General features: G+C 42.9%; 1 protein-coding gene across 7 annotated transcripts in view; it reads right to left on the bottom strand.

Annotated features, from left to right (window-relative positions):
* PHACTR1 (phosphatase and actin regulator 1) overlaps positions 1 to 16,817 on the bottom strand; it is a 507,187-nt gene that overhangs the window by 226,760 nt on the left and 263,610 nt on the right. The window contains exon 1 of one of the 7 annotated variants that reach the window (XM_081085615.1): positions 10,410 to 10,761. The exons of the other annotated variants lie outside the window; for them this stretch is intronic. Coding sequence (XP_080941741.1) covers positions 10,410 to 10,656 — 247 coding nt within the window. The 5' untranslated portion in view covers positions 10,657 to 10,761. Of the gene's footprint in view, positions 1 to 10,409; positions 10,762 to 16,817 lie in introns of those variants that run through there. 7 annotated transcript variants of the gene reach the window in all.

The following is a 16,817-nucleotide window of genomic DNA, read 5'->3' as shown; positions in this document are numbered from 1 at the left end:
TGGTCAATTAATTTGCGACAAAGGAGCTAAGAATAAACAATGGGGAAAGGATAGTCATTTCAATAAATGATGTTAGGAAAACTGGACAGTCACATGCAAGAGAATGAAACTAGATTCCTACTTACAACACACAAAAATCAACTCAAAATGGATTAAAGAGTTGAATGTTAAGTCCTAAAACTCCTATAAGAAAACATAGGGGTTAAGCTCCTTGACATAAGTCTTAGCAATGGTATTTTTTTATTTGGCAACAAAAACAAAAATAAACAAGTGGAACTACATAAACTAAAAAGCTTCTGCACCCCAAAGAAATTCATCAACAAAATGAAAAGGCAACATTCCAAATGGAAGAAAATGTTCGTAAATCATATACATGATAAGGGGTTAATATCTAAAATATATAAGGAACTCACACAGCTCAATAGTGAAAAACAAACTATCATTAAAAAATGGATGGAGGAACTAAATAGATATTTTTACAAATAAGACATCCAAATGGCCAACATGAAAAGGTGCTCAACATCACTAACCATCAAGCAAATGCAAATCAAAGCCACAATGAGATATCATCTCACACCTGTTAGATTGACTATAGATCAAGAAGACAAGAAAAGACAAGAAATAACAAGTGTTGTTAAGATGTGGGGAAAAGGGAACCCTTGTGCACTGTAATGTAAATTGGTGCAGCCACTATGGAAAATGACAGAGATTCTTCAGAAAATTAAAAATAGAAGTATCATATGATGCAACAACCCTCACCCTTCTTAGTATATGTCCAAAGGAAATGAAAACAGGATACTGAAGAGGTATCTGCACTCCTTTGTTCACTGCAGCATTATTCACAATAGCCAAGACACAGACACAATCTAAGCGTCCACCCCTGGATCAATGGATAAAGAAGATGTGGTGCATGTACACACAAGAAGATGTGGTCCATTCACAAGAAGGAAAGAAATCCTGCTACTTGCTACAACAAGGATGAAACTTGAGGGTATTATACTAAGTGAAATTAGCCAGACAAAGGAAAACAAATACTGCATGTTATCACTTATATGTAGAATGTAAAAAAAAAAAAAAAGTCAAACAGAAACAGGGAGTAGGAAAGAGGTTTCCAGGGACTGGTGGATGGGGGTGAGGGGGCAGGGAAAATAGGGAGAGTTTGGTAAAAAGGGTACAAATGCTCAGCTATCAAATGAATAAGGTCTGATGTAAACATGGTGACTACCGTTGATAACACTGTGTTATATAACTGAAATCTGCTAAGAGAATGGAACTTAAATGTCCTCACCAATACATACATACATACATACATACATACAAATAAAGATAAGAGGTGAGGGATGCATTAATCAACTAGATGGGGGGAATCCCTTCACAATGTATATACATAGATCAAATCACCATGATGTACATTTTAAAAATCTTAATATTTTTGTCATTTATGCCTCAACAAAACTGAAATTAAAAACAAAAACAATAAATAGAAAACAATTTTAAAGCTACTTAAAAAATCCTCCAGAGAATCTTGTATTCCATCATAGAGCAAGACCCAACTCCTCAGCATGGTATCAAAAGCCTTTCATGGTTGACCTCTACCTATTCTTTGGGCTCCTTTTTATTATTCCCCATCTTATATGCTCTATCCAGTCATATCAAATCACTCTCCTGTAGTCACTTTAATAAATGGATACATCTTAATGAAATAGATTAATAATTAATAAGTTAACATGTATATTCATATGTTGAACACGTTTTAAAATGTCTAATAGCTATGCGCTGTTCCAGGAACTGAAAACGCAGCAGTGAAGAGGAGAGACAAGAAAGACCCGCCCTCCTCTGGCCTCTGAACCTTTCTCTGCACATGCTCTTCATCTTGCCCAAGTGACTACCTCAGGCATCTTTGCCAGCACAATCCTATTCTCCCATCACAATTTAGCTCAATTGCCATCTCCTCCCACATGACCTCCTGGCCTTCTCTCTCAAGGAGATGGAGTTCCGACCTGTGAGTTCACAGCATCCTGAACCTACCTCCTCTATACACAGGAAATATGGCCCAAGACCCCCAGTGGATGCCTGAAACAGCAGATTGCACTGAACTCTATATACTGTTTTTTCCTATACATACATAACCTATGATAAAGTTTAATTTATAAATTAGGCACAGCAAGAGATTAAGGATAATAACTAACATAAAATAGAATAATTATAACATTATACTGTAATAAAAGTTATGTGAATGTGGTTTCTCTCTTTTTCCCGTCCTCTCACCTTCCTTCCCTCCCTCTGATAACCTATCTGATGGAGACAGCTAACAGGCAGATAGCCTATACAGTACAAAGACAATAGACAAAGGGATGATTTGCTTCTTGGGTGGGATAGGGCAGGAGGACACAAGAATTCATCATGTACTCAGGATGGCACACAATTTAAAACTTATTAATTGTTTGTTTCTGGAATTTTCCATTTAATATTTTCAGACTGTGGTTGACAGGGTAATTGAGACCATGGATAAGGGGAGAATACTGTATAGCAATGTCCTCACTAGACTGCAAGTTTCTCTAAGGGCAGGAACTCATCCTTTATCTCTCTGTTTGCACATCGAATTCACTATAGGCATCAATTCTTGTTATGTGAGTAAACGAAAGACCATGCTCTACCTTTCTTCTGGCCTTGGGCATAGAAAGAGTACAACTGTAAGAACAACCAGCACATTATTCCTTTCATGTGGTTCACTGCTAATGTTCTGGCTGAATGTTCCCCAGGTAGAAAATCTCTACTATTTATTTCTTCTTTCCCAGCCCAACACCTGGATTCTTGTTTAGCTCCTGGTTCTCTGACCCAGAGCTTTGCAACTTTGGCCTCTTTGGTCTTTCCTATTCCCCCTTATCAACCTTTGGGCTGAAGGGAATTGCATCCCTTCTCCTACCCCTTGCTTTCTGGCCTTCATCTGGCTCCCCTTCATCTCACTGCCTTCATTACAACTGCCTACTTGGCACTGACCTTGAAGCCTTTGAAGGTGATTCCTAACTGGCTCACATTGCCCCCTCCTTTCAGACACTTTTAAACTCTAAATGCCTCCTGAAGTTAAAATGTTCTTATTGTTCATATTAATTTGCAAACTACAGAAATGAATGTTTGAGGCTATGCCAGTATTGATCCCTCCCCTTCCCAATAGCATTTTATGTATATATTTTTTCTATTAATCTTTAATCTCCTTTAGACATACAGATATATTTTAAGCTACAGATTTTATAAATATTTTAAACATTTCTTTTCCTAAAGTAAGTGAATATTTACAGATGTTGTCTATAATGTGTCAGAAATATACAAGAATGGAAGGGAAAATGACTAGTAAAATTACATATGAGGTCAAAATTAAGAAGGCAAACTGGCTTTGAATTGCTGGTGCTTGAAAGTGTTACTGGGCCTCTTTATGTGTCTGTAACAGAAGAAAAGAATCCTGGTGTGTTTGTTGTTGTTGTTTTGACACTTACTGCTCAAGGTCTTGAAACAGGCTTTCTTGAGCTATAAGTGCTCATGGCTTCTGGGCTCTTTCTCTTGTCTGGTCCCTGCCTATAAGTGCTCATGGCTTCCGGGCCCTTTCTCTTGTCTGGTCCCTGCCTATAAGTGCTCATGGCTTCCGGGCCCTTTCTCTTGTCTGGTCCCTGCCTATAAGTGCTCATGGCTTCCGGGCCCTTTCTCTTGTCTGTCCCTGCTTAGCACTGCCAACAATGCCATCATAAAATCCCACTCAAATTTACTTCATCCTAATACAGGAGTGGGGAGAATGTGGGTGATGAGTCCATGGGGTTCATTACCGTATTCTGTCTACTGTTGTGTATGTGTTAAACTTTTCCATAATAATAGTTGTTGGTTTTATTAAGGTAATGTGATCTCTCCACCTCTGCTTAAAAACCCCTGGGCCACCGTCGGTGCTCACTGGATGAAATCTGAATTCTTTCATAAATTGTGTCAGGAATTTTCTGACCTCTCTCTTGCCCAAAGTGGGACCAACCACTCTCTCTACTTTCTGTCTCTAAAAGAACACTTTCCTTTCTCAAACACTTAAAAATTCTGTGTAGACAAAATATATTTTGTCTACTTGTCTACCTCCCTGTACTACAGTATAAGGTCTTTGAGAGCAAAGACCACACTGTCTTAGTGATATTTATATTTCCAATGTTTAACATGGCACATAAAAAATGTTTCACAAATATATTACTGGGGAAAATGATAAATTGCCCCAACGTATGTTTCCAGACTAATTCATGTCATTTCCCCCCACATTCCACCTGCTGAACTTACCTACTTTCTCCACAACACATTCTCTTTTACAGTTTAAATGGTCTGTGTACAGTTTTTTCCTTACTGAAATGCCTTTCCCTTGTTAACTGAGAAAACTCCTCTATTAGGTTGCAGTCCAAATATCGCCTCCTCTGTGAAGCCCTCCTGTCTAACTCATACCATGATGGCTTCCTCCAATAATGTAGCAGTACACTTTCCTGCTACTCTCACTAAAATCTAAACTCTTCAAAGGCAATAACTGGTTGTTGTACCTTTTGCTATCTTCCCTGAAGCTGAGAGGGCTCTGCATACATAAGCTGCTAATTTTACAAACTAATGTAAGAGAATCAACAGCTAGCTGTTTGAGTGCACAATCCTTTAATAAAACTGTAAGAGCACAACTTCATTAGACTCTCCCTGCCCCGTACATGCCTTCTTTACATCCCTTCTTCACTTTTCTTCCCTACTAGCTGAGCAAGGGTCTTTCTTTTCAGGGTTCCATACTCTGCCCAAGTTAGAGCTTTGTCCAGGCTTTCCTGATTTTAAGAAAGCAGTTCCCTGCCTGTGTCCTTTGCCTCAGGCCAAGTCCTCCATACCTGTCACTCTGATTCTGAGTCATATCCCTCAGACCCATGCAGACAAAATTCTCCAGTAACTACCTCCTTCAGCTATTAATCTTTCCTCTTCCTTGCAAGGATCTTACCTTGCCTATTTTTTTTTTTCATTTTTACTCAACTGACAAACAATGCTTAGTCATTGTAAATATAGATATATATGAGTACTTTTACCTAGAACATCCTGGTCATGATTGTTAAAACTTCAAAAAAATAGTTTGACATGAGCAATGTTGAAGAGGCTCTTCCCCAGTCTCACTTCTACTTCACTTGCCTTATTAGAAATAAATGTTTACCTGTTAAATTCAGAGTAGAATTAGGTGCTTTCACCTGGACCCAATCCAAGGAAGTTTAATTACCGAAGAGGCCAAGCAGTGCAGAATAATAGCAGGAGGAAAACACTTGACACAAAATTGGACTTGGCGGTAACAATACAAATGATAGTAATCACAGCTAATATTTCTCCAGCACTTTCTTTTGCCAGGCTAAGTGCTTTGTACCAATTACCTCATTTAATCCTCACAACTCCATGCAGTAAATAATGCTGTGGTATCCTAAAGTCACCCAGTTAGCAAGTGGATGAGCCATTATTTGAAAATAGGCAGCGAGGTTCCAGGATCCAGCTCTGAGCCTCCATGGGGGACAGGTTCTGTGAGCAGCTCTGACACCCATGGTGGTTGGAATTTGGATTGCTCACCTATCTTTATGCACCTCCGTTGTCTCATCTGCAAAATGAGGGGTCTCACCCACAAAAACTCATAAGGCATTTTCGTCTAAAAGGCTGACTTATTGATAAACCCTACAGTCAGAGTAACAGAGAAGTATTATGATACATTGTCATTCCAAAAATTCGTATTGGAATACATTAGGAAACTTGTTAAATAGTTATATCCCTAAAACAAAATTTTGAAATGCAGCTAGTGGATCAATAAATTAATACATTTGTATAAAAATATTTAAAGCTAGAAATCATATTTAGTGAGATGAAGACAACCCTGAAATATTGATAAATTACATGTAAAACAGCACTGAGGGCCAGCCTGTGTAGCTCAATGGTTGAGCATCTGAGCATCGACCTATGAGCCAGAAGGTCCCTGTTCCATTCCCAGACAGGACATATGCCTGGGTAGCGGGCTCAGTCCCCAGTAAGGGGCATGCATGAGGCAGACAATCAATTACTCTCATCGCTGATGTTTCTATCTCTCTCTCCCTCTCCCTTCTTCTTTGAAATCAATAAAAATATATTAAAAAAAATTTTTTTAAAAAAGCACTGAGTAGTAGCTGCAATAAATATGTCTTGTTTCTGAATTTATTTATGATTAATTACTACTTTTTAAGTATACTGCTATAAGACAGGCTTCAAAATATTTCTAAAAACTGTTGTAAAACTCTTAAAATGTTTTACTTATTTTAAATTACATCTTAAAATGTAATTATTAATGATGTTATAATTCCTATGACAATTTCTCACTATTAATAAACTCAAAAGGATTTCAAATGAGAATAGAAAATGTGTATGAAATTATATACAGAAATTAGAGGACCGGTGCACAAAATTCATGCACTCGGGGTGGGGGGCGGGTGACCCTCAGCCTGGCCTGCGCCCTCTTTCAGTCTGGGAGCCCTCAGGGGATGTCCAACTGATGGCTCCCATAGGGAGCAGGCCTAAGCCGTCAGTCGAACATCCTTAGTGCTGCAGTGGAGGTGGGAGAGGCTCCCGCCACTGCTGTTGTGCTCGCCAGCTGTGAGCCTGGTTTCTGGCTAAGTGGTGCTCCCCCTGTGAGAGCTCACTGACCACCATGGGGCAGCTCCTGCTTTGAGCGTCTACTCCCTGGTGTTCAGTGTGCGTCATGCAACTTGTTGTTCCACCGTTGGGTTCATTGGCATATTAGCCTTTTGTTATACTAGTATAGGATACCTGGCTTTCTAGAACAGATTTCTCCCTAAATTTGATTTTTAACTATTTGTAAATTAAATCACATTCTCTATTGACTTCCAGCATGTTTAGTGATGATTTAGCTACTTTTGGCTTTATAATGTACATAACTTCTAATATACTTAGTTAAAAATTTCTCTCCCTCTACTCCTACTAATGCTACCTCTTTATTTTTAGGTAAAGCAGATAAAAATAATTAAATGTACTAGGAAATTCGGCAATTCATTCTAACTCTGTATCTAACAAACCTGGCTTATCAAACCTACACATGTATAGAACACATACACATCACAGTACCTGGTTTTCTACATTCAGTGTAGGTGTCATTTTAAAAAACAACTAGATAGCATGGTAGAAAGCACCTCACTTTGAAAGACAGGCCAACAAGGGTGTGGATCTTTGTTCTAACCTGTGCTTGCTCTGTAGCCTTTAGCGTTGAAGTGCTATGTAAGCTTGCTTTCTCATCTGAAAGTGGCTTCAATATTAAAACAAATCCGTAAAGCTAAAGTAAATGCAAACTATCTTTGGCCGTTAATTGTACACTACATCATACAGTTTAAAAAATACTTAAAATAAGGTCAGCAAAGCATCTTTAATATTATTTAGTGGATATGAGGAACTTTGAAAAAATACTTCTAAGTAAAACAGCAATTGCAAAAATGTAATTTCACCTTTTACATCCACTCAACCATCCAGCAATATTTTTTCTTTTAATGTTTATTCCATATCAGCCAAATACTTTAAATTCTAGATTGTCTTTAAACTGAAAGTTAGTAAACTATGTTTTAAGTATGTTCAAAATAATGGCCATTTTTATATACAAAGAAATTAAGAAAGGAACTCTGTAAAATTTTAGCTATGTAAAATTTCAAGTGAGGTCTTTGCTGCTGGACCAGCATTTTCACTGGTTGCCACTCAATGGCCTCTTTGGTGCTACATGAGGAGCCAAACGTAACGATGGTGCTGGACACGATGTAGGTATGCCCGCCACAAGAAACATGCTCTTCTATGGGGCCCCACCAAACCTGTTTGCATTACTATGCTCTTTACCACTCATTCCTTTTAAAATAGCGGGCTCTCCTGACATGCAGAACAGATGACTCAGATTGAAAAGAGCTTCTACAATGTATGTTTGGTTGATTTTTGAAGGAACAATAAAATAAGGGGGAAGGAAGTGGGGTGATGGAGTTGAGACCCAAAGAAAAGATTTTAAAACATTCTTATAACTTAAAGAGAAATGGCCACAATTTGTTGTGTACTGTAAGAGAGCATGGTGTTGAAGCCAGACAAATGCGAGTTTATAGCCCGCCTTCTCATTTACTGCACATATAACTTATGAATGAAGTCTCTCTGAGCCTCAGTTTACGTCTCTGTGAAATGGAAATTAAAAGATTGCCTCGCTCATAGGATTGATCTGTGCAATAAATGAAATAAAAATGAAAAGCAACGAACTGTTACTTATTGTTGTTACATAAACATAATGAATGAGTTTTTATGATGTTGCATAAAAAACTGTTGCTAATAGGAGCTTGGGATAAACATATCTAAAAAAAAGAACAGAAAATAGCTTCTAGAGAACTTATCTAACAGAACATCCACTCATGACAAAAAATCATGAACGGTCAGTCCTTGCAGAAAATGACATTTATTTGAACTCCCTTTCCTTTTACAGGGGACAGTGCTGCTTTGGGCTCTGGCAGTAAAAGCAGAAGGGTTAAACTCCTGACCTCATTCTATTTCAGGGACTAAATGAGCATACCACCCATTAGGAAGGCAGGGTTCCCAGTGTGGAATTAGGCAAAACATTAGTCACTACAGCCTGAGGTCTCTCACCTAAAAATCCTTTGAAATTAAATAGTTGAGTCATATCAGATTATGTGTGAACATCCATAGGTATGTTCTGGAGTGTCTGAGACTGTAGAGAGGACGCAAGCAGGAATGTGTGCTGGAGGCTAGAACATGCCTGTCTCCATCAGCAGTGTATACCACAATGTTCACCACTGATCATGTTCGTAATTACACCTGCCAACACATATCCTTGAGTGTAGACATAGACCCTTCCTTGTGATAGCCACATTTAGAAACTCTAACTTAAATAAAATCCCAAGGTTGTGAAAGCAGCCCATTTGAGAAGCAATTCAGAAAGCAGAGGGATTCATTTAATAAATATTCCAGCCTGCATCTCATGCTGTATTACATTACAGTATATGGTAAAAGTCTGGCTTTGGGTCATCTCGTTCACCCATTTATATTCCATAGGTGTCATTAACTTATATCATAACCAAAGGACCAAACACAGTAAGTGTGAGCTTCTCAACATGCCCTCCCCTAAACCAAGAGGAGCAGCATCAGTGTGTTTTGTGCACGCCTGCCTTCCTCCAGCAGGGCCCCAGCGTTCCTCTTGGCTGCCTAGTGCCATGCTGCACAGCCTCTCCGGCAGTTTAATCAAAGAAAAGTATAATTACACTAACAGGATGCTATTTTGAAAAGATTATTAGCCAAGCCACGGTCGCTTCATTACTCTGCACTTCAGAGGCCAACAATGAACACGAGGGATCCTAAGTATTATTTGTTCTTCCAAAGGGAGTAAGAGGACCCGCTGGGTAATAGGAAATTCTGTCTGCCCAAGCAGGTGCGAGTGTCAAGCGAGGCACTGAGCTTCAGGCTGGCCTGTAGCTCATTCTTTCCCTGCAAAATCTGCTGCCTAAAACTTTTCGGAGACCTTACGTGGCTCGTCCGAGTCTGCTCCGTGAGCTGCTTCGGAACCGCCTGGAGGCTCCTGCGAAATGCACTGCCACATGGGCGCGCCCACAGCTGCAGAGGCTTCTGCCCGCTGGGCGCGGAGCTGTTCCTCTTTCTTGGCTCCTTCTGCCTGGGTCGCTGGCAGCCGGGCACCCTTCCACTGCCCCGCTTCAGACGGTATTTGGGGGAGCTCTTTGGCTCGCACACGCCCGCTCACGCTCGCTCTGAAGAAGCCGCTGCACGCCCCTCCCCCACTCCCACATTTCGAACATTAGGCACCATTCCAAGAGGGGCCAAATCCAAAAATCACGGCCATGTTTTGCTCCAAATAGACACCATCCAACAACTCCACAAGTCCCCAGGACGCTGGGTGCTGTAGCCAAGGCCAAACCACCTCTCCAAAGTGAACGGACACCCTTAACACCGCCCTTCGGTAGCAAAGGCTATATCCTACCCTGGCGCAAGGATGTGAGAACAGCTAAGAAGCCCAGAAAGCTAAGACAGCAGGTGCGGTCGTCTTCTCCAAGCTGATAATGTTGCCCTTAACAAATAACCCAAAACCCCACCTTCCCAAGAGAAAATCCCAGATTTACCCCTTTTCAAACCCCTATTTCAAACATCTCCTTTGGGGGGGGGGGGGGATGCAGTCCGGGTTTGGCTCCTGTCATCACTCTGCAAAGTGCCCGGCGGGCGGGTGTCACGCCTGGGTAGCGGGCTGAAGTCCCCGCAGTTCTCCAGGCAGCAGAGCTGGTGGCAGCCGCGAACTGGGGACCAGCGGAGCCACCTCCCCGCCTCCCGCGCGCGCCGCCGCCCCGACGGGCCCAGGCACTCACCGTCCCGCGTGTCTTCCCCGCGACTGCAGTTGCTGCAAATGTGTTTGATCTCCTTGCCTAGTTGACAATGGATCACAAAGGACACGTTGTTGTTGGGGGCGGGCTCCTTCAGGGGCTTCATCCTCAGCAAATAAAAAGCTTTCTTTTTGGGTCTCTGGGCGCTCGCGCCTGGCACCGCGCCCTCCCTGCAGCGCGACGAGCGGAGCGCAAACCTCCCGGGCTCCGCAAGGCGTGTGGGCTCCGCCATCCGGCCCCCGGACGCCCCGGGCCCGGCGCTGCTCCGGCCCCCGCGCGCTGCCACTCGCACCCCGCTGCCAGGCCAGCATGCCCCCGCCCCGCGCTGCACCCGCGTGTCTACAGCGACCACGGCGGGTCGGGTCAGGGGAAGGCGCGGAAAGGGTCCTGTCCTCGCTGACCTCGCTGCCGGAGCCAATCCGTGCCCCAGGGCTGGAGGAGGGTTTCTGGAAGGTACTCCTTGGTCCTACCTGCGCCTCGCGCGCACAGCCTCCCCTGGCAACCCCACCCCTCAGTAAACCTCAGCCCCAGCGATTGGAGCCCGCTGGTTTAGCAGCTACCTTCACTCTCTCTGGAGCTCCCGGGCAGACGCCAGCCTCCCCCTCCCCTTTTTCTTACAGCCTCACGGAGCCAAAGGAAAGCTGGAGGTGCCACACAGAGAAGGCAGCTGCGCTGGGAGCCCTGGAGTGCAAGCGCCTCTCTTGGGCCAGAACAAATGACCGTTCTCTGGTGGGTCCATCCCCCAGTCCTGGAGCCCGCAACCTGTTACAATATAATTGATGCTTTCACCCTCAACAGACATTCCCCAACCTGAATGGGGCCTCACACCGGTGTCATTAACACTTTGAGTAAAAAGGACCAGAAGAGACTTGATCAAAACTCAGAAACAACTTGCAGCTCTGGGATCCCGACTAGCCTGGCTGAAGATGCCCCAGCTGTTTTAGAACAGTGCACAGCCTGAGCAAGGCAGTGCCACCAATGGCTCCGTAATAATAGCAGCCGGAAGTTACAGAGCTTCTTTGCTCTGCACTTTAAAAAGAAATCACACTGTGTCTGAACAATAATCCTGACTCGGGTATTGTGAATCCCACATCACCCTTTAGAGACTAAGTTTAGAAAAGCCTCATATCACAATCACCTTGGGTGCTTATTCTAAGAATAGGGACTTGGGGGCTTCAAGCCCTCAGATTCTGGTTTAGCAGGCCAGTTTAGGGGCCAGGGATGTGTAGCTTTAACAAGCTCTCCAGTGATCGTTTTTTCCTCTTTAATTTTTTTTTTAAATATATTTTATTGAGGTTTTACAGAGAGGAAAGGAGAGAGATAGAGAGTCAGAAACATCGATGAGAGAGAAACATCGACCAGCCGCCTCCTGCACACTTCCCACTGGGGACGTGCCCGCAACCAACGTACATGCCCTTGACCGGAATCGAACCCGGGACCTTTCAGTCCGCAGGCCGATGCTCTATCCACTGAGCCAAACCGGTTTCGGCAGCTCTTTAATTTTTTATTGTTTAAAGTACTACATGTCTCCTTTTTCCACCATTGACCTCTCCCTGGCACTCTCACCACCCAGCACATGCCCTCACCCCCCCCTAGTGTCTGTGTCCATTGGTTATGCTTATATGCATGCATACTAGTCCTTTAGTTGATCTCTTCCCTCCCCCTTCCCCCACTGCCTCCCCCCGCTTCATCTTCCCTCTGAGGTTCGACAATCTGTCCAATGCTTCACTTGTCTCTGGATCTATTTTTGTTCATCAGTTTATGTTGTTCATTATATTCTACACAAATGAGTGAGACCATGTGATATTTATCTTTCTCCAACTGACTTATTTCACTTAGCATAATGTTCTCCAGATCCATCCATGCTGTTGCAAATCCATCCTTCTTTTTTACAGCAGCCTAGTATTGCATTGTGTAGATGTACCACAGTTTTTTAATCCCCTCATCTGCTCATGGGCACTCAGGCTGTTTCCAAATCTTGGCTATTGTAAATTGTGCTGCTGTGAACATAGGGGTGCATATATCCTTTCTGATTGGTGTTTCTGATTTTTTGGGATATATTCCTAGAAGTGGGATTACTGGGTCAAATGGCAGTTCCGTTTTTACTTTTTGAGGAAACTCCATACGGTCTTCCACAGTGGCTGCACCAGTCTGCATTCCCACCAGCAGTGCATGAGGGTTCCTTTTTCTCCATGTCCTCAACAGCACTTTCGTTTGTTGATTTGTTAATGATAGCCATTCTGACAGGTGTGAGATGGTACCTCATTGTCATTTTGATTTGCATCTCTTGGATGATTAGTGACTTTGAGCATGTTTTCATATGTCTCTTGGCCTTCTGTATGTCCACTTTTGAAAAGTGTCTATTTAGGTCCTTTGTCCATTTTTTGATTGGATTGTTTATCTTACTTTTGTTAAGATGTATGAGTTTCCTATAAATTTTGGGGATTAGACCCTTATCAGATATAACATTGGCAAATATGTTCTTCTATGCAGTGGGCTTTCTTATTGTTTTGTTGATGGTTTGTTTGCTGTGCAGAAGCTTTTTATTTTAATGTAGCCCCATTTGTTTATTTTTCTCTTTAGTTTCAATTGTCCTAGGAGCTGTATCAGTAAAGATATTACTACAACGTATGTCTGATATTTTACTGCCTATGGATTCTTCTAAGATTTTTCTGGTTTCCCGTCTTATGTTTAAGTCCTTTATCTATTTCCAGTTTATTTTTGTGTATGCAGTAAGTTAGTGGTCTAGTTTCATTTTTTTTGCATGTATCTGTCCAATTTTCCCAACACCATTTATTGAAAAGACTGTCTTGACTCCATTGTATGCTCTTGCCTCCTTTGTCAAATATTAAATGAGCATAATGCCTTAGGTTGATTTCTGGGTTCTCTGTTCTGTTCTGTTATGGGTTCACTCAGTGAGATAGACCACCGACTCAGAATTTAAATTTAAGAGCTTTTATTAAGCTGGCCAGCTGACCACAGTCACAGCACCCTGCCGAAGCAAAGGCTAAACTGCAGCGCTGACTGCAAGAGTTACATTTTATTATTAAATTTTGTGGAGGCCCAGAGAAAAATGTGCCTTTCAAATTCTGGGCCCCCCAATATGGAGGAAACTCTCTGTATTTATACTTTTTCCAGTCCTTTGTCTCCCAAATTTGGAATGAGACTTCCAGGCCTTCTGAGAAAGAAGGCCTGCGTGCTGGGAAGGGGCCATGAGACCATATCTCAAGGCCTGGTCTGATGTCAGTACCTTCCTATCTATGTGTTTTAGGAACAGACAGCACAGCATGACCCGTCTGGCCAAAGCGCCAGATATGCAGCCCAGCACAGTTCCGTTGGCCTATATGTCTGTTCTTGTGCCAGTACCAGGCAGCTTTGAGAACAGTGGCTTTGTAATACAGCTTGATATCTGGTATTTCCCCAGTGATCTTGATGCCAAACATAAATGGGGAAACAGTTGTTTGCAGCCAAGTGTGTCTGACTCTGAGTCTCTGTCATCCCACCACTCCCACTCCCTGAGATCCACAACCCCTACCCCCCTCCAGCCTACCGAAATACTGTCAGTTAAAGGATGTACTATCACTACCAGTTGTTTCCAGAAACTCCTCCAAAGTCAATTTCATAATACCCTGTGACTGACACTTCCACAGAAGGCAGGCCACTGCTAGTCTTTCCTCCAAATTCTAACTTTATTGCTCATATCACAGGTAAAAAGATCAACAATCCACTGAGGATATTAAATTCTGTGGTACAATATGCTTTTGATCATTCCACTTCTACCACTCTGTCATTTATGCTACTTCTCAACTGCAAAACGTTCTGCCGAAACCATCACATGCAGTTTCATTTCCACACTGTAGTTAGGAACATCAGGTGTCCAGCCGCCATAGCCTGCTCTAGAGGACATGTCAGGGACTGGAGTGAGGGTCAGGTGTTGGACTTGTGCTCTCTTTAATTAGATCACGCCCAAGTCTCTCCCGGTGCCCCTCAGGGCCTTTGGGGAACGTTCTTGCCTGGATTACCAGCCAAACCAGCCACAGCTAAATCTCGCTGTATCTGCTCATGTCAGATTCATGTCAGTCAGTCCCTGGCTAATTAATAGCCTTATTAGCAAGGGACCCATTTGTTATGAGGGAATTTATTGCATTGTGTCATAGGCAAACACTCATTATTCTCTTTTTCTAATCCTCAGGTCTCTTCCCCAAGCTGTGTTTCCTCTTAACTTACTTCTTCATTACATCTTTTCTTAAATGAGTTTTTTAAATTGCATGCCTTACTCTCTGCCCCACAGGTCAGGATACTGGGCCTGCATAAACCCTGTAGGGTTTTATTAAAACACCTGAGCCTGCAGTAATTTTTTATTCACTCACCAGATACTAAACCAGACCTAAGGCCTCTGGAGGTCTCTGACTTAAATGGCCAAATGGCATTGTAGCATAAAGAACTCTGACACAAGCAGCAGCTGAGGCTCAAATGTTAAAGGAGATGGCCCACAATTGTGGGGGGCTTCTTATTCATGCTAAGTATGTAAAAACACTAAGATCTACCCCAAAAGGTTGTGGGCTAGATTCCCAGTCAGGCCACATACCCAGTTGTTAGTTTGATCCCCAGTGGAGCGTGTAATGGAGGCAACCGATGGATGTTTCTCTCACATTAAGGTCTCTCTCTCTCTCTCTCTCTCTCTCTCTCTCTCTCTCTCTCTCTCCCCCTCCTCTTTATAAGCATATCCTCAGGCGAGGATTAAAAATAAATAATTAAACAAACAAACAACCTGTGTAACTGTGTGTCCAGTATAATATTTACTAGCTACATGTAGCTATTTGCACTTAATTACAATTAAGTTAAATTTCAGTTCTTCAGTTGCACTAGCCATGGCTCAAATGCCCATAGTCACGTGTGCTCTAAAAGTGGCAGAACATTTCCATTGTCACTGAAAGCTCTCTTTGACCATGCCGCTCTTAAAGATGCATGGATTTCAGTGTCAGGAGCTGAGCAGTGTTCTCTCCCATTGCTACAACAGACGGTGGACAGGGAGGGAGCCTGATGGGAGGAGTGTGCCCTATGCTGGCAGCAATCTGCAAGATGGTGGCTGAGTCTGGCGGCTTCCAGCACCATCTTTCCTCTGACCCTGAGCAGGCTGTGGGGCAGATGTGCACACAACTCTGGCATTTTTCTTCTTGACCCTGCTCTGTACCCTGAACATTGCCTCAGTGAAGACATCTTCTGCTACCACTACTATAACATCCCTATAGCTCTCGATGCCAAGAGATGTCTTACAATCTGTGTTTTTCTCATCCCATAAGACAAAACCATATTTCATTATGATCCTGGCATTATGAATCAGAAAAAAAAAATTGTAGGATTCTTTTTTTCCCACTTTTAGAAAGGTAGGGAAATATTGAAAAGAAGGACAGTCCAAAACATTCTATCACTTATAACAGGGTTCTCAACATAGGGCCTATGTAGCTTGCGTGGGGTTTTTACCCAGATGACCTGCATGGGAGAGAGGCCCCTTAGCTGCATAGCCATCTCATTCCCATCTTTTCTTTAGGATACACTTAACTTGTAGGACCCCTCCTTGAAACTAATTGGGGTGCTAAGACCTTGCTACGCCAACTTGCTAGGTCTTAGCAAGATCCTGGATCCTGGGAGAAATGGACCATTTCAAGCTCTACTCTGGAACCTACATTTTACCAAGACCATCAGGTGGTTTAGAGGCACATCAGGGCTGAGAAGAACCCCTGGCAGCCAGAGCAATCATAGTATTACATGACTTCCAGTGGAATGCACACTTTGGTTCTGATGTAAATAATGAATAGGACTCCTGATCTCATAGAACCTAAAATATAATAAAAGAGAGGATCCACTCAATGAAAGGACACAGAAGAATAACCAAACACACTCAGCTGAAAACACGGGTGCAAATTTGTAACCGGTAGCCATGGAGAAATGCTCCTTTAATAGCTGAATGGGAGCCCTGGGTAAAGGGAGTTCTCAGTGATGACATGGAAGAGGTGGAAGTGATGAGGAGGGCTTCACTGGGGAAGTTGATCTGAAGCAGGTGGGAGCAGAGGGGGTGGTGCTGGCGGTGGTGGCTGAGTGGGGAGGATATAAGCTCTTAGGCTAGAAGGAGCTCAGGATAGAGAATGGTCAAGGCTGGTCATTAGCCTGGTAAGGCTGTTACACCCAGCAAGTCAGTGACTGAAAATTGGACTTTCCAGGGGCTATTACCATTATGATGATGGGAAGGCGACTGCAGATCTTAAAACCCCCCAAGTCTGAATGTGAGAAGGGGTGTGTGGGACTAAGATTTGGCTGTGCTTTCTGCTTGTCGACGCCTTGCCCTACTCTGCAGTGGTTAGGCTTATAGGAAGTCAAAATCAAAGTTAAGGG

The sequence above is a fragment of the Myotis nattereri genome (genome assembly GCF_964212035.1).
Source record: "Myotis nattereri genome assembly, chromosome: 3".
Taxonomy (NCBI): Eukaryota; Metazoa; Chordata; class Mammalia; order Chiroptera; family Vespertilionidae; genus Myotis; species Myotis nattereri.
Note: the sequence above shows the minus strand (reverse complement) of the source record. Positions and strands in the feature narration are given on the sequence as shown.